General features: G+C 46.7%; 1 protein-coding gene across 4 annotated transcripts; it reads left to right on the top strand.

The window, feature by feature from the left end:
* The first annotated feature begins 1,480 nt into the window (after positions 1 to 1,480).
* On the top strand, positions 1,481 to 22,439 carry IRF4 (interferon regulatory factor 4). Of its 4 annotated transcripts, XM_085571347.1 has the most exons (10): positions 1,481 to 1,522; positions 2,659 to 2,730; positions 8,622 to 8,916; positions 9,403 to 9,589; positions 10,354 to 10,442; positions 10,989 to 11,130; positions 12,881 to 12,988; positions 14,354 to 14,707; positions 18,541 to 18,653; positions 20,599 to 22,439. In XM_085571347.1, the coding sequence occupies exons 3-10, from the start codon at positions 8,713 to 8,715 to the stop codon at positions 20,740 to 20,742; spliced, it is 1,341 nt and encodes a 446-aa protein (XP_085427473.1). In that variant the 5' UTR covers positions 1,481 to 1,522; positions 2,659 to 2,730; positions 8,622 to 8,712; the 3' UTR covers positions 20,743 to 22,439. The 4 variants fall into 4 exon arrangements, with proteins under 4 accessions (XP_085427473.1, XP_021400445.4, XP_085427470.1 ...); XM_021544770.4 differs by lacking the exons at positions 1,481 to 1,522; positions 2,659 to 2,730 and adding an exon at positions 6,931 to 7,068; XM_085571339.1 differs by lacking the exons at positions 1,481 to 1,522; positions 2,659 to 2,730 and having other exon boundaries at positions 8,225 to 8,916.
* The last annotated feature ends 1,926 nt before the right edge of the window (positions 22,440 to 24,365 follow it).

Below are 24,365 nucleotides of genomic sequence, written 5' to 3'. Positions count from 1 at the left end.
ACCATGTCACAATGCTGTGAAGATTCCTACTGCCTTCTGACAACATTCACAGCTCTTGTGAATTTCCCCTCACATTTAGTGGGTTTATCCTCCCTCACCCAGGATGAAAAAGGTGCCAAAGCTACTTTAGGCTGAAAGATGCTGACATCCCAGGAGAGAGGGGTTACTTCAAGCTTGTCAAGGATATTCACACTCATTTATGGAGGTACCGACAAGGAGGACTGTAACACAAATGTCCCAGTTGTCACAGGACTGCAGAAGGATGAATTTCCCCCTGCAGGACCTTGCATTAAAGCCCCTGCCTAGGACAGCTGGCCAGTGGAGTGCTTTGTGGGGCTTGCTGATCCAAGGACTAGAGCTGAAACCACTCAGCATCCAGTGGTTCATCTGGTGTTGTGCTGTAAAGTGATTTTTGGTTGGATTTGCTGTTACTTGTTTTTGAAAACTTTTAGAAAGCCTTCACCAGTTTATGTATGTGCTAGACTATCATTGATAGCAGGAGAAATTCTGACTCGCTATCCCCCATTCTTGCCCTCCACCGAAATCCTTGTTTACAAAGACTTGTTTCCTTTTAAATCATTCTCCTGCACATCTAATGGGGCTGACCAGCTTCTTTGCAAAGTGAAATACCACGGTACATTCATTTAGGGCTTGATTGCTCACTCCCTGTAGATCACAGCCAAACTCACATTGCGCCCCTGTGAATGATGAGCCAGGTCTCTCCTCAACAGAATAATATAGGCATGTTATTTTTGTTGCTGCCTAAAGAAGAGCAATAGATAAATGGGCTTTTGTTTTATTTAAATACTTTAGGTTATAGCCCTCCTTGCTCATTAAGTATTTTTTCTTTGGGGCTCTGGGTTCCTCTTTTGTCTGTCAGAAAGAAGAATGTAACTAACTGCTAGACCATCACCACCTCCTTCTCACAACGATCTGCATGTCATCACCATCTGTTCAGTAAATCAGGGTTGGGGATTTACCCCTCGCTAATCAAGACAGGATGAAACCAAATTATGCCTGAAATGGTGAAGCTCCTTCCACAGTGTTGTGCCTCAAGTCTGTCACTGGCAGTCCTCCCAGTTTCTTTAAAGCAGGGAAATCCTAATGGCACCCACATCGATGACTTTTGTGGAACTTCCCAAAGCTCGCTTCCACCTGAGTTCCTTTCTCTATCATTTTAATTCCTGCTTTGCACTGCTTTTCAGAAAAATGCTCCAGTTCAAAAGGACAGAAACCCCAGGTAGTTTTAAATTTAATGGACAATTAGGTAGCAGGAGCGGAATGGATGATACATATGCAGTATATATCTTGTGGATTTTTTTCTAATATTCAGTGCCTAGTTTTTAGTGAGTTTTCTTGTTGTTTTCCACCCTTATCCCTCCCCTCTCCAAGTAATTTTCTTTTTTAACAGGGCTCCTTGCGGCTCACTTCCGTGGAAATGGAAACTCAATCCCGCAATATACAAAACCAAGCTGATCTTTTGACCCCAGAAAATTACGTGGGTTTGAACTTATACAAAAAGGTACCCAAGCACATTGCTTACATTTACTAGTATGAAAGCTGGCAACAACTGGTTAAAGTATTTAAAGTGGTTATATAAAATTTGTATATGCAGCCTCCTTTGCCTGGGGCATGGGGTTCTCACAGTGTCCCAGGGTGTCCAGCACTTGGAGTGTTATCCAGTCACAGACTCTTGACAAGCTCAGAATGTGCCAAGAATCAAAGAATGTGTCAGCCGCACAGTGCTCAGTGCTCCCCAGTTCCCTGGAACTCACTTTTTCCTTGCTGGAGGAACGTATTTAAGACGGTGATCCCGGGGGCATCCCAAAGAAGACGCACAGGTGTCAACACCCGTGTCACCAGCTCTATATTTGTCCCACAACAGTCAGCCTGGCCCTCTCCTTTTGTGTCCCACAGTTTGGAAACGGACTCCAATAATGGAATGTTTCCAAGGCAAGAATTCAGTCTTTACCTTGTTCTTTGCGGTAATAAATCGCGTTTAGATCAGGTACCTCCTTTGGAACAGTCCCACTTCTCCCTTATGGTGAGAGTCCATCCCTAGTTTGGCCTTACTTCTGTGATCAAATTGCAGTAAGTGTTTTTTTTTTAGTCCATGCTCATTATACTTGGGATGTCTTTGAATGCAGTCTGTAAACTGCCTTTATGGGACATCCTCTGAGGTTACAGCAAAGTTGAAGAAATTTGGTGAGTGGGTTGATGGCCTGAAGTTCCTACCTGTCACCCCATCTTTTTGCTGAAAAAAGGGGGTTGGATATGAAAAAAAAAAAAGATAAATCCTATAATTTGAATTTGCCTCTTCCACTGGATGAGGGGTAGTACAGATTCCCAGGTGACAGTCAGCTTGACTTGTTACTCCAGGGAATAGGGGACACATGGCTATGCTGTGCCTCACATCACTGGCAGAGGACCATGATTCCCTTGCCTCCATGCCAGCAGTCCCAGGCAGTCCTTGGTAGCTGTCCTGCAGAGATTGATGTCTCAGATTATCTGAGTTAAGGGAGAGGTTGCTCTCAGTAGGTCAACTGGCTCTCAACTAGCCTGCATCGGGTGCTTTCCTTATCTTTTTAATTTGAAAACTTCTTAATTTTTTTTGTTTTCCTATCGTTTCCTTTTTTTTGTTTGTTTGTTTTTCTCTAGATTCACGACTGCTGCTTGCTGATGAAATGATGAAAGTAGCTGAAATACCAAAGGTTGAAATGCTTTGGAGAGGTGGGTAGGTTGTTCAATCAGGAGGCAAGGAGCCTCCTTCCTTGAGGAGCAGGAAGTCCATAAAAAATTTGTTGTTGGTTTTCAGAGGTGAAAGTATCAGCCCAGGGTTTCCAAGCTCTTGGCCTGACATCTGGGCTCTGGGCAAGGGCACCACACTGCTTGTGTGCCACACTGGTTGGATGTGCTTGCCAACTATTTATCTCCAAAGGAAAGCCACAGAATAGCATTTTAATGTGATGTTAATTTGCAGGTTTTTCTAAAAAATAGATTTTGCAGTTAAGGCATTGTCTTATCTTGCAGTGGACTTGGCCAGTGCTAGGTTACCAGTTGCACTTGCTGATTTTAAAGGGCTTTTCCAAAGTAACTGAATCCATGATTCTATAATGACTTAGGAGTGAGGACACGTGATGAAGGGCTCTTTCAGTCCCGTGCACAGGCTGATGTACAGAGGCATGAAAGCAGCCTAATGGGAATTGGTTTGAAATATTCTTGGCTATGAAGCAGAGGGGAAGTACAGGAAAAGAAAACATCCACCAAATCCACCTAAAATAATGTCAACTGGGCTGAGAGGCTCTTCTGTTTGAAAGACATAGCTATGCTTGCCACTTTGCTTTGTTTCTAGTAGTTTAAAATGTCTCTGCAATTCGTATTATGGAAAATATATAACTGGCTAATACCATTTTAGGAGTCATTATTTCAAATGGAAGAACTGCAAATACTCTTCCAAAATGAGAAGGCAGCTCATATGATACCAGAAGTTGAAGTTGCTATGATAGAAGATGCATAAAATTGTTTGTTGTTTTTGTTTGAACCATGTTAGACTGCTTATCGAGCAGGTTCTTTGCTGGAATAAACCAAAGTAATCAGAAATCTGCCCTGAATTTCCACAGTCTCTCTGAATTCATTCAGTTCCATCCACAGACATATTTCTAATGTATGAATGACTTCTGAACTCCACCCCATGCCTCAGAGCTGTTGACTGAGGTGTGGTGTTGGGAGTCTTTAACAGTGCCCCTGTTTGGGTCTGAGTTGTGCTGCTGCTTTGGGCAAAGGAGGACATCATTCCACAGGGACTTGCAACCAGGGACTGGCAAGGACTTTTGAGGGATGAAAACCCCATGGCAGAAACCTGTGCCACCAGCAACCTCAATCTCGGAGAACAGGTTTTGGGACAGCTAAAGGTGTAGACAGGTAGCTGCGGGCTTTCCAAAAATCCTTTTAGGGGCTTAATGAACTTCTGAAAATGCTTTTATCAATGTCATTTGTCAAAGGGCTTCAGCACGAGGTTTGCTGAGCTCCTGAAGAGCCCTGGTCAGGGTGTTCACTTGAGAGCTGGAGAAGGAGCTCGCTTGCTGCCATGCTCCTGCTCACTACTGAGTCTGCTCTGGGCTGCAGGCAGAGTGCAGAGGGCCAGAGCTTTACTGAGCACCAGGAGCTGCCCCCATGAGCAAACTCCCAGCAGAGCCACTGGCAGATGGATACCAGGGCAGCCTTCCTGGCCCAGGGTGGAGCAGCGCCACGGAGCGGGTGCCCCTCAGTCCCCTCTGTAGGTTCCTCTTCTGCGTCGTGGAACTCCCCCTGTGATGATGCCTGAGGGGATTTCATGGTCTCTGGTGCAGAGAGAGCTCCTGAACAAGCCACAGTCCTCCAAAGGTCTCTGCTGCCAGACTCATTGTCCCCAACATACCTCTAACAGGTCCCCCTGGCTTAGGGACTGAGTTCAGCCAGTGGTATTTCAGGGAGACGGGAGAGGCTTTGTACCCACAGAGGAAGGGAAACCTTCCTGAAGGAAAGGAGGAGTAAACTCCTGGGTGCAAGAGCATTTAATGTGTGTGCCCCGTGGCTCTGCACTGCCCCTTTCTGTAGGGACCCACTTCAGAGAGCCCGTGGCAGCTGCTTTGAGATGACGTCTGTCTCTCTTTGCCTCTGTACCTTGTGTGCAATTCCCAGGTGAGTCAGCTGGGACTTCAGAGGGGTTTGGTGAAAGCAGAAGCCATCTTTTTGTGCACTGAGGGCTTGTTAGAGACTGTTGAGAAGAAACAGTCACTTTTCCTGGCATGCCTTTAGTCAGTGTGACCTTAAGAGTGTGAAAAACAGGGGGCCCGCAGTGACTGCCGTGGTTAAACAGCAGCAAGAGCATTTTCACAAGAGGGCTTCAGTCATTAACTCAGAAAACTTCCATGAAGGCAGCAGGGCTTTTGGGTAAGGTTTGAAGAGTCAGGCACTTCAATGGTGTGGAAAACACCAGAAATGGATAAACAGGCTGTGAGGTGCTGGAGTGTTCGCTTTACTAGCAAGGCTGGTTAGGGAGAAATTGTCTCTTAGGATATGCAAAAAGCACCCAGTGATGCAGCATTTAATGGGGACACCACAGCTGAGTTATTGATCACAGCTTTCTACTTTGCAGACCAAAATGGTGGTCCTACATATTTTTGCCATCCTAAATGGAAATGGGTGATGTCCAGAAACACTGAGTAACGAAGCCAGCAAACTTAATGAGATTAGAATGTCTTACTCATGAGAATACTGATTTACAAAGGCTGAGTGTGCATGTAGGGGTCTGGCTTTAATCATCTCCTCTAACATTAAGGCAACTGGAGATTGTTTTCTGATACAGTTCTTGCTGCACAAAGCAACAAACCACCCAGCCAGGTAATTTCCTACATAGGTATTCTCTGGGGATGTTATGACTGACTTTATCTTCTCTTAACATGCAACTTACCTACCTCTCCATCTATACATGAATATCTTTGGACAAGAGAAACTCTTTCATAAAAATATTCTCCAGTATTTGAGAAAAAAGTTGTTTTTTTTTCTCATTATGGGTTTGACCTAGTGCAGATCCAATCTGCATGTTTCACCCTGGTCTTGAATTTGCTGGTTTAAAAACCACAAAAGAGAAGACATGAGAAGTGTTCCTTTTACAGTGATATATTTCAAGATGGTCTTATACTTAGTGAAATTACAGCTGGCACCCTAAGTACCGCACAGTCTTAACCCTACAAATTGAAACTGGATTTTTAGAAAGTCTTTCAGATGCCTTTTGGTAAAGCTGTGGTTACTTGTCTTGATTTATGGTAGCAGTCACCTCCAGTATCAAAGATGCATTCCAATGTTCCAAAAGTGCCTTGGCTCACGACCGAAAGGATTTCATACTGGCCCTGCCAATGCTTTTTTTTGGAGGATGGATGGTGTGTTACAAACACAATGCCTCAAAACGCCTGCATTTCTCACTTCTCCCTCCGAACGCGGCGATAATTACATTTAAATTTCAGAAGATGGCGTTGAAGATTTGCAATTAATATCCTAAACCTGCGGCGCAGCGCGGTGACAGATTCTGTGACCTGAGACGTTGCAGCAGAGAGGATGTGGATGGATGTGCGCTGGGGACGTTAGAACAGACCAAAACCAGAGTGTCGTGGCGCGGCACACGTGCTTGAAACCCAAAGGGCGGCAACAGAGACTTTCAGCAAGCCCGGAGCTCGCTCCTTCATCCACCAGCTTCCACCACGTTAAGGCAGGAGGCTCTGAAGGCAGGCGAGCCGGCGGGTTGCAGCCCTGGTGCCTCAAGATGGCCTTTGCGAAGGCAGCATCCCCTGGGCTCAGCCGGCCGGAGCTGGTGGCTGTCCTGCTCCCGCGGCTGCCGCCCCGTCGGGGTTCGCTGCCTCCAGGGCAGTGTCCCCCCACCTTGCCCCCCAGTCCACACCTTTCGGGCTGCAAAACACGGAGCGGGCTGGACGGGGACAGCCCGAGCCTTGGGGGGAAAGGAGGCGGGTGTGTGCCTCGTTCCGCTCCGCGATCCCGCTCTGTGGCCCGAGCAAAGAGGCGGCAGAGGGTGCCGGCAGAGGGTACCGACCCCAGGCACGGCGTGGGCTGGTGGGCGATGCCCCCGCGTCTCCCCGAGCATCCCGGGGGCCCGGCCGGCGCCGTCTAGGACGGTTCTGGTGGGTGTAGCGAACTGGGTCTTTACAGTAAAAGCCGACCGGCTCTCACTGGTAGGAGTTTCCCTGGGCTATTTATGTATGTGCGTCTGTCTGTAAAGATTTAAAAAAACCCAGCCCAGCGGGGACGCGGAGAGCGCCGGGCTGCACGCCCTCCCGCCCGCAGCGTGTTTACCAGCAATGGGTATGTGTCACTGCCTCAGATGTTTTCCAGCTCGCCAAGTCCCCGCTCCCCTCCGCCGGCTCCACCTCCGGGCCCGCCTCCCCCCCGCCCGGTACGACGCCCTCCATCATATAAAGAAACTTCCCGGTGCCGCCGGCCCAGTCGCTCTGCGCCCCGTCTCAGCGGCCGTGCGGCAGCCGGCGGCCCCTGCCCGCTCCCAGCGCCGCCACAGAGGTAAGGGGGGCGGCCGGGCCCCGGGACCCCCAGCCCCGCCGGGCACAGCGCTCCCGCCGCCGCGCCCGGCCAGGGAGGCGGGCTGGGCGGTCGGGCGCCTCGGTTTCCCCCGGTGGGCACTTCTCCTGCGGCTGTCGGCACCTGAGCGAGCCCTTTTTTTTTTTTATTTCTTTCTTTTCCCCTTCTTTTATTCCCCCCGCCCCCTCCCCATTCTATTTTTTCCTTAATTTAAAGCAAAAGAAATAATACCCGCCCGTTATCTGCTCCTGAGGTGAAGGCGCACACCGGTCCCCAGCCCGGCCGGTTCCCGCTGTCATCGGGAGGGTCGCGGGAATGTCTGGGAGGGATCCGCTTCGTGCGCAGTGAAAGAGGGGAAAGCGACTTTTTTGGGGTCTTCCCACGGACTCCTACGGGCTGCGGGCTGGGGAGCCGTGGTCCCGAACGTGTCCCACCCCCCCAGACGCACCATGTGCAAGGGAGATGCCGGCTACCGGCTTTGGTGTCCGGAGGGATGCTGCCCCTGCGGAGGCGTGTTAGGGGCGTGGAGCGTGCTGCCCATCTGCCCACAGTAGTGTGCGCCTGTTTGGCAAGGGTCTTGGAAAGGCTCCCTGTGGGTAGAGGCAAAGATTCCTGGTGAGGAATCGCTCACTTTTGTTAAATGTAATAGGGAGTTGGAGTGGGAAACCACCAAACAAGGATTTCGGGCATTCAAGCATTTTCCAGATCGGTGAGACAAACCTGACGCCAGGTCCCCATCCCTGATGCCAGTGTCCTGGAGTTCACATCTTCCCAGGAGCCGTGCCGCTCTCCGTGCGCGCCTGCGCCTCTGCACGCAGCTATAGGGCTCTGTGTGGGGGGCTGCGAGCTCCCACGTTCCTGGGGACATAAGTGCCCTTATGCCGGGCTCTGTGGGTTGCTGTCTTTCCACTTTTAGGTATATGCAGTGTATAGATTTGAATGTTGCTATGTGTGCGTGCTGGGAGCAGTTGGAGGGGTAGATATGTATAGGACATCATGTGTTCCAGTGTGTCTTGCTGAAGTGAGCTTGTGAAAGCTACTTTGGTGTTATAGATAGATGCCGTATAAACCATAACTGCCTGTGAAGCCCTCCGGATCATGTGCGTGATATGTCTGATAGCACATATGTGCACGATCATATGCAAGTCTATTTTAATGCAATTTTTTCCTCATTTGGTTGAAAAGTAAACTCCCAGTTGAACTCTCAACAGGACAAGGGAGTTGTGCCTTAAGTCACAATAAAAATTTCAACGACCGATGTCTGTTCATGCAAAACAGTATCGGGACAGGGGGAAGTCTGTCGAAGCCTGCAGCACAGGCAGTGCCTGGGGAGGGCTGTGGGGGGCTGTGCCCAGTTTCCTGAGGCTCTGTACCGTGTTTCCCGGGGCCCCAGGGCCTCGCTGCGTGCTGTGGCTGCTGTTTGGTGTGGCGTGTGTGGCATCAGGGTCTGGGCACCGCTGGTGCGGACTTAGCCCAGCACTTAACCTGTGGGTTTGCCTCTCCCCACATCCTGCCCATTTGCCCCTCCTCCGCAGCCTTCCAGAGAGCCGGTGCTTGGACGTGTGTGGAGAGGTCAGCTTGGTGGGGCACCCCAAAACCCCTCACCCAACCTCTGACACGAGTGGCATGAACTTGGAGCCGGGCGAGTGCGGGATGAACTCAGTGAGCTGTGGCAATGGGAAACTCCGCCAGTGGCTGATCGACCAGATAGACAGCGGCAAGTACCCCGGGCTGGTGTGGGAGAACGACGAGAAGAGCATCTTCCGCATCCCCTGGAAGCACGCTGGCAAGCAGGACTACAACCGGGAGGAGGACGCCGCCCTCTTCAAGGTAAGGCTCAGCCTGGGCTTAGGATTGTGGAGCACTGGCAAGGCAGGAGGGATGCCCCTCACCATCCCATCCTTGCCACCTGCCTCAGCAGCTGGTTCTGCTGGTTGGCTGCTGCTGGACACTGCCTGGCAGGTGAAGCAGGCTGTGCCCTGGTGTCCCTGTGTTTGTGGGACAGCCCACCCTTCCACAGTTCTCTACGGGGAGCTAAATGCTTCTGGGACCACAGCACATCTGCTTCCAGATTCATTCCCCTTTCTTATGCCCACTAAACAGTTTTTTGTACCTTACCATGCTGCGATTTTTTAGCCTCAACCTGTAGGGAGTAAATTAATGAACAATTCATGCACATGTAAGCACACACACATATGCTGTTTCAAGCATTGTGCCTTGTACTTGATTCTTTTCTTTCTTTTTTTTTTCTCTCTCTCTCTTTTTTTTTTTTTTTTTCCATTTTCCTGCTCTTTTGATTATCTGAAATGTTTCCAGGCTTGGGCTCTTTTTAAAGGAAAGTTCAGAGAGGGCATTGATAAACCAGATCCCCCTACCTGGAAGACAAGATTAAGGTGTGCTTTGAACAAGAGCAATGACTTTGAAGAACTGGTGGAGAGAAGCCAGCTGGACATCTCAGATCCCTATAAAGTGTACAGAATAGTGCCAGAAGGAGCCAAAAAAGGTAAAGCATCTCAAATTCCCTGTATAATGTGAGTGTGAAAATATCTCATTGCAAGGATATGAGGACTGAAGTGTGCTTTTCTGGAATGGCCCTGCAGCCTTTGTTAGTCTTTTAAGGGACCAAAATGAGGGCTCAAGTGCAGCTTGTTCTGGTGACTTGAGAGGCTGCGTCTGCGGGAGGACTGCTGGCATTTGAGTTGGAGCACTGAAAGGGAGCCCCTGCAGGAAGATGCAGACAGGCGCCTGCACATCATTGGAGGAATTGCTCTTTTAGCTGGAGCCTCTCTGCCAGTTCTGTGTAGTGAGAGCCAAGCAGGAGGCTCAAGGGACAGGCAGAAAAAAAAAGCATGCTGGATCTAGGTTCTGAATACAGGGAAGAGCAACTTCGGGGAAGACAGTAAGCAACTGCCTTGAGTGGAAAGAGCTGTGAGTGAGGGATGCCCAGCCTTCAGCCTCCAGGGCAGGGGCAGGGCAGTGCCTGCTCTCCATGAAGACCCTGGTGCCAGGCAGGGCCTGTGAGAGGTGAAGGCTTGGCATCTTTGTGCACGAGGCTGGGACACGCTGTGCTGTGGGGCACTGCAGAGCCCAGAGGCACAGACTGCCTCCCAGACCTGACTGCAATGGGAGCCAGGAATCCAGTCCCAAGTGGGCACTGGAAGGCATTTTGGTCCTCTCTCTGTTCTGTGGCAGGTTGTATGGATTTGCCTTTATTGTGCTGATTTCAGATTTCCTTAAGATGTGGAATAATTTATTTTCATCCCTTAGGTGCAAAACAGATCAGCATGGAGGAACAACCATTAATGATGAACCATCCCTTTCCAATAACATCTCCTTACACTGCACTACCGTCCCAGGTATGGCATTAGTTGAGTGTTTTTCTTATTTGGTGCCTCTACACTGACCAGCACAATTTCTGTGCTGTGTCTGTCCTTGCTGGTGGGGCTCTCAGGTTCTCCCTGTGAAGAAACTTCATTATGACAACTAAGAAATTGAGAAGCAACTTTTCTAATGTCAGATGAGGCCACAGGGCAATTGCTTTCCCTTGGTGTTGTTTATCCTGGAGTAATAGCTCTTTTCTGTTGGACGACAGTTCCTAGTGCCCTGCCATTCTGTTGGTGCCAGAATGAGAGCACCCAATGAAGCCTTGCTCTTTCAAGCAGACATTTACCAACAGTGCTTTGACTGCCTTTTGTTATTCCACTCCGCTTATTATTTACACCAGTGGTGAGAAACTCATTTGAAAGCCTCATTGGTGGTGGTGGCCAAGTGCCATCCGCACAGCTCAGACCTCCACGGGCTTTGGCAGGCAAAATCAAGGAGCTGAGATGAGAAAGTTGATGCAATGCATAGCATTAGTTCTGACACTGCCTACTAAAAGAATACCTCGTTAAATTGGACAGGTACCGAACTACATGATGCCCCATGAACGGAACTGGAGGGAGTTTGCCCCGGAGCAGCCACATCCTGACATCCCGTACCAGTGCGCCAGTATCCCCTTCGCCGCTCGCGGGCATCACTGGCAAGGGCCCGGCTGTGAAAATGGTAAGAAGCCCCTGTTTAGGGCTGCTTGCTGAGGCTGGCCACCTGGAGGAACCTCACATTCCTCAGGCTTATTATTTGTGGCTTTGATTGGAATTAACAAATGTGGATGGGGAGGAGTGCTGGGAGCCACCTTTGTCCTGGCTCTTGCATTCACTGCCACTGTATGTGTGGTGTGTGGGCTGTGCAGTTCTCTGCATGGATAGAAATCAGCCCCCAAAAATCCTCAGCTCCAAAAGCCCTGAGCAATAAAGAAGGCAACCAACCCTCACAAAAACCCCAAATGGGAACATATGTTCTTTAGCTTTTCTCTCTGATTTTGGACTTCTGGAGGCATACACCAGTGAGGTTTTCCCTCCAGCCTTGTGGGTTAGACTGACATTATTCTCCCTAGAGGAAAGCTGGAATTATTACTTTATTTTAGTGCTGTAGCAGTGGGACAACTTGTCATGGATTGAGATTCTCTTGGGGCTGGTACAGCAGAAACAGAATAAAGGAATGTTTCCTTCCCCAAAGATCTCACAGTACCAGAGCCTAACACAATCATGGCTTTCCAAGCCCTGCATCTGTAGGAAAAAGGCTAAATTGTGAAAATCAGCAGTGCTGAAGTTGCAGGGAATAAAACAAAAGAGAAAGGGAACTGTGTGCTGTAGACCCTTGCAGGGTAACTCACCTGAGGATGCAGGCATTTGCTTTGTGAGGAGAAGCACCTGGTTCAGAAGGGCAGGAAAGGAGGGGAAGCAAGAAAGGACCCTTGGTGTAGGTGCTATATTTTCAGAGGACAGCTCTCTCCCAGTTTTGATGCAGAGAAATCTTTGGATTTGCTAAAAAGTAAATACTTAGTGCACTGCAACATTTTTCTGGCAGTATATTGGAATTATTAGGCAGAATGTTTTGCTTTTTAGTTGAGTTATTTGATAACAAAAAAATGAGGGTAGCAAGCAGAATGAGCTCTGCCATGAAGTACATTCTCTGCAGCACTTAAACACATTTAGATACTTTGCTGAATTTGTAGGCAGTTGTTAGTGGTTGATACTGTGTTTCTCACTGGGCTATAAAATGCATCAAGAGATGGTGGGTGTTTTTTATCCCTGTCACTCCAGCTCCTGATTGTGGTGAGTTCTGCCACTGAGAAAGGTAATGCATTCTTGTCTGCAAGTCACTTGCATCTTCCTCCAAAGACTTTTACTGGCATTAAGAAACAGACGAAAAACATCAGTTGTCCATGGTATAATCCACTTACCCAAAGGCATCTGTTGGAACAGTTCAGTAGTTCTAAATAGTTCTGTTAATAAAACCCTAATAGTCGTCTGCTGCACATTTTTCTTCACCCACATTTAAACAGTGTTAATCCCAGCTTTATTGTTATACCCATCATTAATATTTTTGGAAATATGAATTGTTTCATGCAGGTGACTTTTAAGGGCACTGTAGTCTAGTTAAAAATGTAAATTATTTCTCTAATGGAATAACATGTTAAGTAAGGAAAAGGATTAGGGGTGATATAGAAACACTAAGGGATTATTTCATGCAGACCCAATTGAAAATACAGTCCAGGTAACATCTGGAGTGATTGGCAGAGTTGGCCTACATGGAGGAACTGGGAAATAAGACCATTTTAAGAAGAAGGGGAAAGAGAAAGAGAGTTCCTGTTGGGGCCCAGGAAAACTCACTTTTGTATTGCTGTGATCTCTGCCCTAACTTTTCCTTTAGGATTTAGGCCTCTGTCACTGACTTTTGTTTGTGAAAACAGGTTGTCAGGTGACAGGAACCTTTTATGCTTGTGCTCCTCCTGAGTCCCAGACTCCTGGCATCCCGATTGAGCCAAGCATAAGGTCTGGTGAAGCCCTCGCTCTGTCAGGTAAGGTCCACAACCCCCCAGGCTTCCTGGGGAGCTTGACAAGAGACTCCCACTTCTGGCTTGCCCAGGCACCATCTCTCCTTTCAGATGAAAGGAAAAAAGAAGGAAAAAAAAAAAAAAGAAACCTCTTTAATGAATGAATTTGAGTGGATGGTTGTAAGTCTGTTTTCCAGGATACTTAAGCACTTCCAGCCCCAGCTCCAAGGGATGGAGGTGGTTAAACCTTATGGAAGTGCTTCACTGGCTTGTGGTGTTAGTGCTGGGTTATGTTGGTGAGACTCCAAATCAAACCTTCCCAGGGGAGTTTGGCAATTTAGGACTGTCAGTGACTGAAAGCTCAGGTTTTCATTTGGGAGGACACCCCACCCCCCGCCCCCCTCCAAAAACTGGTAGTGCTTGTAGTGCTCCTGTTGGAGCTGTCTGGCTTTGTTCTGCTTTGCTATTCCTAGCGGGAAAAAAAAGAAAAAAGACATTCAGGAAAGAAGAGGGAAGTTATTTCAGCCAGGTTTGCAGATGTCTGGATGCTGGGGAATTTTCTAAGTAATTCTGGGAAAAAGTGTGGGAATGTGCTTTTCACAGAAATAATGGATAGACCTGTAAAGCGCTGCTTGGTGGGTTTCTTAAGTGGGATTGTTCTCCTGAGACAGGGTCAGTGTGGGTGTGGAGATTTGTGTTTCTTTGTGTGTGTATGTGAACATACATTGTACACACATGTATATACTATATATATGTATCTATGTATATATATATATTTTTTCAGTGCTGTGCAAATTTGTAGGAGTCAGCCAAGTGCACCAAATGGCCATTTGAAAGCAAGGCAGGGGATTTTGGGTACAGCCCTGTTGGAGCTGGAGCCAGCAGTTGCTTCTCTCCAGGCAGCTGAGTGCAAGTTTGCAGGTCCCCTGTGCAGAAGCCTTTTCTATGCAAAGTCTGGGGGGAAACACAGCTACTTCCTTGTTAAATCTGAGGAAGTGTGCTGAGCTGGTGGGTTTAATTGTGACGTGAACTTGGAAAATGTGACCAACATAAACTTTTTCTGGGCAGGTTTTTCCTTTTAAATGGAAATGTGAAGTTTGTGGAATTTTAGTTCCTACTGAATTCCCATGCGTCAGTAACCCTTTTAATAAGATGAGAGAGCGTTAATGCTACTGTGCTCCAAAAAAATTAGTATTTATATTCTTTTTATTTTTTTGACTAATATGTCCTTCTGGGTGGTGCTGACCACTGGGCTCAGAAATCTTATGCAAACTTGTCTCTTGGCCTTAGCTCAGATCTGAAACATAGAATATCCATACTAATTTATCATTAATTATTTTAATTATTTTAGTTATTGTTTTTCGTTTTTCTGGTTGTTTCTCCTTGTAGACTGCCGACTCCACATCTGCTTATATTACCGTGAAATACTGGTGAAGGAGGTGACAACTTCCAGTCCTGAAGGCTGTAGGATATCCCACGGGCAAAGCTATGAGGTCAGCAGCCTGGACCAAGTTATCTTCCCTTATCCAGAGGATAATGGCCAGAGGAAGAACATAGAAAAACTGCTGAGCCACCTGGAGCGAGGAGTAATTCTATGGATGGCACCTGATGGCCTCTACGCTAAGAGACTTTGCCAAAGCAGGATCTACTGGGATGGGCCTATGATGCTCTGCAGTGACCGACCCAACAAGCTGGAGCGGGACCAAACGTGCAAGCTCTTTGATACTCAGCAGTTTTTAGCAGGTAATTCCCACTATGGCTTTGATACCCTTTTGGAAATGTCACCTAGTCACTGTCCAAATCAGCTTTATGGGAGGGCTCTTTTCGTTAAAGTGAAAATTGCCCCTTGATACTTCTGGGCATATGCAGCCAAGGGGTGCTTGAATCCTGAGTAATCCTATAAATTTCTGCTCCTGCACATTCAATGCCCCTGCACAGACCAGCAGGAGTCAACTGAGGCTCAGCTGGTGACAGCCAATCTCTCACATTCCTATATGAAGCATGAGGAGGAACCTAGCAAAATAGTTTTTCCATCAATTGGCACAGAAAACTGGATCCTCATCTTGGATTTGCTAGTCTAAGTCATGGACAGGTCTGTGGTCTGCACCTGCACTCCTCTCAGCTTGACCCAGAGCAAGCCTGAGTATACAAATTTCAGTAGCAAGCCTGTGCCAGTGTCTAAAAGGTAGCTAGGAATTCAGAAGGATTTCACAAACCCTGGAATTTCAGGACTGCCTAATATTCTGAGCAAGGAGGTGCATACCTCACCAGAGCTCTCTGGAAAGGTAGTGCAGGGAGGGAGCAGGGGAGTGCTTTAGGACAGCGCCTTCTCCTTAGAGCCCATGAAGGGAAGGGGCAAAGCTTCAACCCCACTTCCCAGCACACCTGCACAGCTGGAGAGAGGAGAGCTGTCCACCCATAGAAACTGGTGGGAGGTATTAATTGTCCTAGAGGACAGCTTGGGCTGCAGGAATAGACATTGGCCCTTTCTGGATATTTCTGGCATCACTTAGAGGTGAACTAAGTGGCTATTGGTGTGTTTTCTTGCTAGAACAGGGCAACAGGACTGGCATGACACTCTCAGGGGAATAATGCCTTGCAAAATTTAAAAAAACCCCAACAAATGAAATCCAAATCATCAGTTTTAGCATACTTTATATTCCAAGGTTGATACGCTGTCCTAGAGAAACAGCCAAGAAAAAAATTTATTTAAAGAGAGAAATCTTATATAGATGTGCGAATTGACAGTTAGAAAGGGGAATTTGAGGTCAGGCATTGGGTTGGGCTTCAATCACATGCTAATTTAAAGATGTATAATTCTGTGCCTGGTGATGGTTTTGGAAATTCCTTTCCCTTTTCTCAGGTGGTTTTTTAGATGTGCTCTGGGTTCTTCCAAATGATTGACAGGCCATCTCTTTTTAGATACCTAACCCCAAAGATAAGCTCAAGCAATAGTTATTTTTCACCCCTCCTAAATTACTTATGCACCAGTGCCTGTGCAAACCCAAGTGTGTGGTTGCAGTCACAGTCTGTGGTGTGTGCAAAGTGAGTTTTTGCATGTGATGATGCTCAGTGAAGTTTGGAAGTGACTTGCCATGGGCCTGACACATCTGCTGTGTTAATTGAATGTGCTGGGGTCCCAGCCTGCGAGCGAGCTCAGGGATTCCCCTGTGCTGGGAAACTGGGACTCCCCTGGGAAGAGAGGCAGATGATCTCTGAACAGGGAGGGAAATCATGAACAGCAGAGAAAGGGACAGATGCAGAACTGCTATGAACCAACCACAGCTCTTGGGAAACCACTGAGGAGATGAACCCTACCATGCAAACTGCACTGGAGCATCAGGGACTGTGCTGAGAAGCCTCTGCTGCTGAGAAAGCTAAAATGGGGCAATAAAACAGAAACCAGGGGAATGTCTCTGTGAAGAGAGATAAATGCATTGTAATTGTTTTAAATTGGACTGGGTGGAGAGTAAAAGAACAGAGGAAGAGAGCTTGGAGTGTGAGGGTGGCAGCCAGAGAATGGTTGGTGGGATGGAAGGAGTGGCAGCTGGAGCAGGAGGATCAGGAGGTGGGAAAGGTTTGGGGAGACACTTGGGGAGCCCTTGTGTGCTGGATGATCCACTTGGTCCTGGAAAGGAAGATGGAGCGAGTCCTGGTGTTGGGAAAGAAAGGGCTTTCTTCTCCAGGTCTGTGCTATGGACACTCCCACAGGTATTCAGGATTTGAAGAATTGCTGAGGTCAAGTAAAACAAGGGAAAGAGGAAGCTGAAAGAAGTTTTACATCAGCTGGATTTGCCTTGGGTGGATTGTCCTTCCTTGTCCTGTAGCTGCACAGAGGGAAGCAGAGTCCCATGGAAAATATCTCTTCTTTCTTGCCTTATTCCCAGAGAGCTCATGGCACATTTCAGATTTTTTTGTGGAGACTCTGGGGAAAGCTAAATTTTACTCCATGTTTGAAGTGAGCTGCCCATTGTTTTACTTGCTTTACTGGCCCTTTCAGTAAGAGTAGTAGTCCAAGCCAGGGTTGGGATTCTGTTGTGATAGCCACTGAATCCACATGTTGGTCTGAAAAGCTTGCAGTTAGAGTAGGAATGGTAGGGGTGTATTTTGGGAAAAGATGCATTTGTCATGTCAAGTTCAAAAGCTCTCCTTTCCCTCTACAGCAGGGAGGGTGCTTCATTATACTGCATTGGCTTTAGTATTAATTGCAGCTTTTCCCAGAAAGCATGAACAGGGTTATAGATTAAAATGGAATATTTACTGATCAGCTATGTAGAAATACAGCACGTAACACATGCTTTAGCAAGGATATTGTGTTAGATTGAATTTTCTCTTTTCTGGATGGAAATGCAGTGTCAGAACCACAGCATTTGGTCCACAGCACTGGAGATTTTGGTCTGAGTGGGAATACCTTATAAAGGCCTCCCCTGCTACTTTTCATAGGGGACACTGACTATTAGAATAATAATGTTTCATCACTTCACTTTGAACAACGTTACAGGTTGGCAAAGAGAGTGCAGGGGCACAGAAGACACAGAAAGCTCTTTTGCTGGCTCAGGACATGGCTGAAGTGGAGGTCTTTCCCCTTCCTTATCTCAGTGTGACAGTGACCTTACCTCTGTCACAGTCTGGCTATGGCAAATTTTTGTGCCTGGCAGTATTTTGTGTCTCTGGCACTACCAAGCCATTTCAGTGCTGCTCTTGTGTGTCTGCTTGAATGGCTCCCTTGGGTGGTAGCAGCAGTGTCTGCTCCAGGGGTTCTGCAGTTGGGGGTCCCATAGAAGTACTAACTGGAAGATATCTTGGTTTGTGCATATGAAATCAATTGTGAGACAAAGTAAACAGAAAAGTTGCAGTGTTGTAACCAGCTCCCCCTGATCCGAGGGAAGGTCTCCAAACTCAGCGTCTTGTCAGACCTTTTGTCTTTTTCCTGACCTCTCTCATCAACCCCTGGTGTTACTTTATCTTCTCCACTGTGCTCCAAGGTTATCCACAAAGTCAGTCTTACTGGCCTGTACTGGTTTTGACTGCAGGAGAGTTAATTTTCTTCATAGTGGTCCTTGTGGTGCTGTGGTTTGGATCTGTGACCTAAACAGTGCTGATAACACAGGGACATTTTAGCTGATATTGAACAGTGCAAGCACGATGTCAAGGCTTTCTCCTTGTCTCATTCTGCCCTCACAGGCCACAGTCTGGGGTAGGACAAGAGTCTGGGAAGGGGCACAGTCCCTTCAACAATCCCAGCTGAGGGATGTTCCATTCCATATGACCTTGAATTCTGCAGTAAAACAGGGCATGGGGGAAGTGGCCAGAGGTTGCTGTTGCTTGGGAACTGGCCGTGTGTAGGTCAGCTGGTCACGAGTGATTGCTTTTTCCATCACTTGTTTTTCTTTGTTTTGTCTTCTTTGTTTGTTTCTTTTTACACATTAAATTGTCTTTCTCTCATCCCACATTTTTTTTTCCTTTTCCATTCTGTTTTTCTCTCCCGTGCTGGTGGAGAGAGTGAGTGAGTAGCTGTGTGGTGCTTGCCAATCTCCCCTGATTATTCCACAGCATGGTACTTTCTCTCTTCCCAGACCTGCAAGACTTTGCTCACCATGGACGTCCTCTGCCGAGATATCAGGTCACTCTGTGCTTTGGGGAGGAATTTCCAGATCCACAGAGGCAGAGGAAACTAATTACAGCCCATGTAAGTAGGATTTCTGCCTTACCGAAAACAAGCACACTCCTTGGAGGATATGAATCTGCCAGTCATGCTTTTTGTGTCTCATGTAGATTATGAGGGAGGTAGGAAATGGTTGACAATGCAGCACTTTCCAGAGCAAGGTTTAATCCCCAGATCTGCCAAGGACTGCCTGGAAGCCCGCAGTAGGGCAGAGCACCTGATTTTCCCTTTCTACAGAGCATATAATTTGTGATCTGTTGCAAACCCCATCTAAAGCTGAAATGTGCCTGGAAATGCTGGGCTGTGTTGTTATCACCACCAGCCCAGTTGTGCAGCTGCTTGGGCCACCTGGCCACTGCAGGATGTGGTGCTTTTACAGCCACTGAACCTGAAGGTGCCCCAGAATCTCAGCCTCCATCTCAAGGGCCTCAGCCCTTAATGGGATGCAAGGGCTGCCTGTGCAGCTTCAGGGTTCAGCAGCTGTCAGGCTCATGGGTTGACTGCCCTCAGTTCACACACACTTAAAGCTGTTGTTTTGGGATGCTCTCAGAGAGAGGGTGATGGTGGAGACTGAGACTGGGTACTTTCTAAATTGGCTGTATTAGCCCATAAAACCACAAGAGAGGTGGTAATTAGTGGCAGGGCTTAGCTTGCTGCATCCTTGAGAAGAAAACCAGCATATTTTACATTTTTCAAAAGCCCCTTCAGTAGCAGGATGTGTGCCAAGTCAGCCTGCTGCCATAAGCTGTGGCCTTTGCTTAGCTGTGTTGCTTTCGTGCTGCCACACTGCTGCCCGGCAGGTCTCTGGGGTGGAAGCTGAGAAGCTCACAAATCCATCCTGAGCTGTGCAATGACTGCTTAGAGATGGTTGCCCATCCCTGACTCTCCTTCAACTTTTCCCCATTCTTATTTTGGCTTTCCAGCTTTCCATCCCTGCTTTGCAGCATTCTCCCTCCAGCTCCCATATCCATTTCTTGTCCTGGTATCTTTTCCGTGAACCTGTACCTCCTGCTCTTTCCAGAGCTTTGCTTCCCCTTTGCCAATTGCTGCATCTGCTCATCCTCTCGATCTGTCCTGACTTGTGGGCTGGTGGGGCTCTAGCATCCCACCAAACAGTTATGCACTGAAAGCTGCCTGGGGCACCTGTCCCACTGCCTTCCCATCTCCACCATGGCATTTATTTCCTCCAAAACAATGCCTGTGTCTTTTAACATGGAGGGATTGGCTGGCCAGCAGGAGAGGCTTGTGGACAAGTGTTATCCAGCCTGTTCTCCACTGGAAGTAAGGAGAGCTTCAGGTCTTTTTTCTCAGTGTACAGCTCAAATATTTACAGTCAGAGCCCAAAGCCCCGAGACAGAGTGGTGGTTTCTGAAGAGACAGAAGTGAAGGCAGTGTTAACTCATACAAATCCCACTTGGTGGTTGAACAAATTCCTCATCAGAGCTTGAATGAACAGAAACAAGAGTAACCTTGATGTTAGGTTGAAATCTAACTTCAGACACAGTCATTTGGTGACATATCTCAGCCTACCTGAGGGCTCCAACATTTCAAGTTAAGTCCTCAAAGTACTTTGCAGTGCAAACAAGACTTTTGGCATGTTCAACCTATGTTTAAACAATTGGAGCAGCCATGGGCATGTGTGTTCTGTGGGCATTGCTCACAGCCTGGGGCTGCTAAGGGACTGCAATTTTTGATATATCATTCGTCACTGTTGCAGTTCCTTATAATAAAGGTGATGAAGGTAAGGAGTGTGTGCAGGTAGTGAAACATTTGGCAGCAGAGCTAGGCTAGGCTAGGCAAGACCTAGTTTAGAACAGAGACTAGTGAAACCACTGATATTCTATTCCCATTCTAGTAAGCAGAACTGTTCTGCCCCATCTTGTTTTTAACTTAAAACCACCCTGAATAACTAAGATGAGGAGCATTAAATTTTGTCTCATGTCTGATTAACATTTTGTCTGTTCTTAAGGTTGAACCAATGTTTGCCAGGCAGCTGTATTACTTTGCTCAACAAAACAGTGGACATCTGCTGAGAGGCTATGATTTGCCAGAACTTGTGACTAGTCCAGAGGATTATCACAGATCTATTCGCCATTCCTCTATTCAAGAGTAAGAACCTGAGGAGGAGTGGTTTTAAAGGCACTGTAAAGATTGTGCAGAGTGGAAGAGCAGATCTGGGTCACGATTTGGAGATCCATAATCCCTGCTGGATGCGTTCAGTGGTACAATGATAGGCAACTAGGACAACTGTATTGTACAATAAAATTGACGGGTCTTCAACATTTGGATGCTACGTCTCTCATGGGGCTCCACTGTCGCTGGGAATTAACTCGAAACTGACAAAATGATTGCTGTGTTTACGTTTGCTTAATGTTTTTCTTGGCTTTTGAGGACTGATCCTTACCGAAGACTTAAATCCAGAGTTTACACTGTTACCTTTGCAGGGCTATTTATTTTGGATTACTGATCTCAGGGAAAGTTCATAAATTTGCGGTGTTCCCAGTCTGAAACTGTAGCTACTGTAGGTGGGTAGCAAATGTAGATGGTTTATTGAGAATAGCTGATACATGTAAGTGGTTATAAATTTAGATTCGTAAGTGTGAGGCCTATATTCTTGTATAGAATATTTCAGTGTATTTTTTGAAAACAATGTAATTCTTCAGAGACGTATTTTTTTAATGCCTGACTGACACTTGTCCTGATAAGGAATTTTGTTGCTGCCATTGTTGTTATTGGATTAGCCTCCATGATAGCAGTCTCTAAAGTAATGCATTTATGGTACTGTGTTAAGAAAAGTGACGATCAACTCATGTTACCTGTGAATTTAGTGGATTAGCCGCTAAAATTTTAGAGTCCCAAAGAGCAGGTTTATAAATAAATTGCATTTTTCTTATAATTGTAAGCTACAATGCATGCATTATACATACACATATATACGTGTGTATATATGTATGTGTTAGAATTAAGTTGGCAAAGCTTGCAAATAGCACATAAATAGTCCAGCTACCCCTTTCTGATGTCACATACATAAGCCAGGTTAAAATAGCCACCACCTCTGACTTACACAGAGCCAACTGTGCTGTTTGTGTGCACTTACAGCTTTCTTCCAGTGGTACTGAAATGAATGTGAAGGGAGAGCTCAAGGTGAGCAGCACTTGGCCTTCTGTACTAAGGCAGTCAAGGAAATACTTGTTTGAATGTTCGCAGAATTTGATGCAGTTTGCAGTTTTCAGTGCTAGGGTGCTGTTAGAGAGACAAAGAGGTCTGTTGGGTGCGTGTGTCAGTGAAGTTTCCTTGCTGGCAGGCAGACCATGTGGTCTTAGCAGCTTTCACTCCAGAACATGATCCCCCTGTGCTTAGCAGACATACTTCACTTGACTTCCTAAATGAGGAAGAAAAAATGGTACTTGGTCTGGCAGCAGACTTGTGTTAGGGACTTTGAATTTATACATCTTAAAGATGCATACTTTTTTGGGATATATTATCCCCCTCCTTCTCCACAGTGCCAAGCAGAATGAACACATCATTTCTACTTTGTTACTTGAAGGGTTTTTTTTTCCTGGCTTAAACATTTTTGTAGAGGAGACCTCTTTCTTAGACATTAAAAGCAATGCTCTAGGTGACCATCTGAGATTTTTTGCATGTGCTTTTGTTCTGTGCATACATTTACTGAAAGGGACTTTTGTGTTCAAACTTAACGGGTACAATACAGATATTTGATGTGTTTTTCACTTTTTTTCTAGTGGTTGTTGCTTCATATGCTCATTGCTTCAGCTCACGTCTTGGAATAAATTTCTATTTCCCTACCAACTCGGTGCGTATGTATTGTTTTCATAGTGGGACAAATCTAACACCTGTGGCTCTGCACTGTGAACCTGGGCAGTGCTGCTTGCTGTCTATGGGGAACTCTGTTCTGAGCCAAAAGTGCAGGCAAAGGTCAAAAGGTAAGGATTTTTGCTTACGGAAATGTCTGCAATATTAGCCACAGGTAGCAGAAAAAGGGAAAATAGGGAGGTTCCCCTTCGGCTGTTGGTTTCCAGGTCCATGAAGAGTGCAGCAGAGCCCCTGCAGCTGGGGAGCTGGTGCTGCCATGCTCTGTCCCTGCCCCTCCTGGGCTTCTGGGGCTGGGGACCAGGCTGGTACTCTCCTGCCCAGCCCAGCATGCGGGGATCCTCTGACTGCCACTTAGTTCCTGATTGTTAGGAGTTTCCAGTGCACTTTAAAGTTCATAAAGCTAGGAAACAGTGAGAAGGAGGATGGTAAAGTGAACTGAAGTAGTGAAGTTGCAAACTGGAGGGAGTTTACCAGGTAGCCCCTCTTTGTTGGAAATCAGGGTCCTGAGAGGGTTTTTTTTGCGTGCAAGAGCTTACAGAGCAATACAGTTATGAGATCTGTAAAGCGTATGAAGATGGAGGGGAGAATATTTTCTCTTTTTGTGCAGACTCCTATTAAATATCAAGGTGCATTATAGTTCTTGGCTTTGGAATGCACTTTTAATTATTTTCCTTGAAGCAGCACAATTTAAAGCCAGAAGCTGTGGGGAGAGAGGGAGCGAGGGAGAGAAAGAGCACCATCTAATTTCTGGCCAAACACAGCTTGCTTGGGGGGTGAATGGAAGGAAAATCAGGCTGTTATTTGTACCATACATTGTTTTGCAACTTAAAGCTGCATTTACTTTTGTGATCATTTCTTACTGTTCAAAATAACTATGAATACCTAAAGTGGGGAAAAAAACAAAGAGCAAACAAGAAAAAAAACCCTGGAAACATTTTCTCCTTTCAGTATTTTTTTTACAGTCACTATGTGAAAGCATTTGAGGTACTTCCTACCTCTCTTAAATTCTGTTTATAGTTTCTGAGGTCTACTTCCTTCCTGTTATGTTTTCAGTGGCATTGTAAGTGACATATTTTACTCTTGTCAACACTGAAGGCATGGCTGTTTTTTTTTTTTTTAACGTTTTTTGTGTCAGTATTGGTTTTTCTGATTTTAATACTGCCATAGTAGCAACCATTTCTTGAAAGGATTTTGTATCTATATTCCAAATTTGGTTCTGTTGAGTCGTTTTGCCTGTAAACTGTATTAGCCTTAGAGGAGTTGTAGGTTAACCAGAAACAAGGAGATATATTTTAAGCTGAAGTACAGTGTAATGGGTTTTGTGGAAAAAACGCAGGATTCACGTGAAAACCCCTGTGGCCTTTTAGACAGGCATATTCATGGTGTTTACATCAGCGCTTGTCAGCAGCGTGGAGGTGGGGAAACACCACCCTCGGCACAGGGCTTTCAGGAAAAAGTAAAGCATTTTCTCTTGCACACTCTCAGATCACTGTCTGTGTACACTTGTAGAGAGGCAGGGGGGAGGAAGGGGGAGGGAAGAGAGAAAGAGAAAGAGTACTCACCAGAAAGGCCAAGCAGATTGAAACAATCGTATGTATCTGCTTTCCCAGGCAGAACCGTGTGTCAAATTTAGATGAACTTGGATTGAAAGATATTAAAGATTGCCAGAGTGGCTTTTTATCTGAACTCTGATCTGGCTGGTAGTGGGCTGAGAGCTACTGATTTTTGATTTAATGCTTATGAGTTTGGTTGGCTCTGAAGAGATGTCAACAGGTTGCTGTGACTCAGAACAGTTGCGAGGTAGCTGGTGTGCAGCCATTCCAGCACTTAACTTTCAGGCATGTAGTCAGGTAAGCGCATCCTTGTTGCATCCCAGAGGAGCGGTCACATCCAGTGTGACCC

Source organism: Lonchura striata, chromosome 2, assembly GCF_050655825.1.
Source record: "Lonchura striata isolate lonStrDom1 chromosome 2, ASM5065582v1, whole genome shotgun sequence".
NCBI lineage: Eukaryota > Metazoa > Chordata > Aves > Passeriformes > Estrildidae > Lonchura > Lonchura striata.
The sequence above is the reverse complement of the archived record's forward strand: the minus strand, read 5'-3'. Positions and strand labels throughout refer to the sequence as shown.

Bases quoted from the DNA above. Each gene is read 5' to 3' on its own strand.
- IRF4 (XM_085571339.1), top strand. From the start codon at position 8,344: ATGTCTGTTCATGCAAAACAGTATCGGGACAGGGGGAAGTCTGTCGAA. The intron at 11,131-12,880 runs GTAAGAAGCCCC...TTGTGAAAACAG, and splicing joins AGGGCCCGGCTGTGAAAATG to GTTGTCAGGTGACAGGAACC. The intron at 12,989-14,353 runs GTAAGGTCCACA...TTCTCCTTGTAG, and splicing joins TGAAGCCCTCGCTCTGTCAG to ACTGCCGACTCCACATCTGC.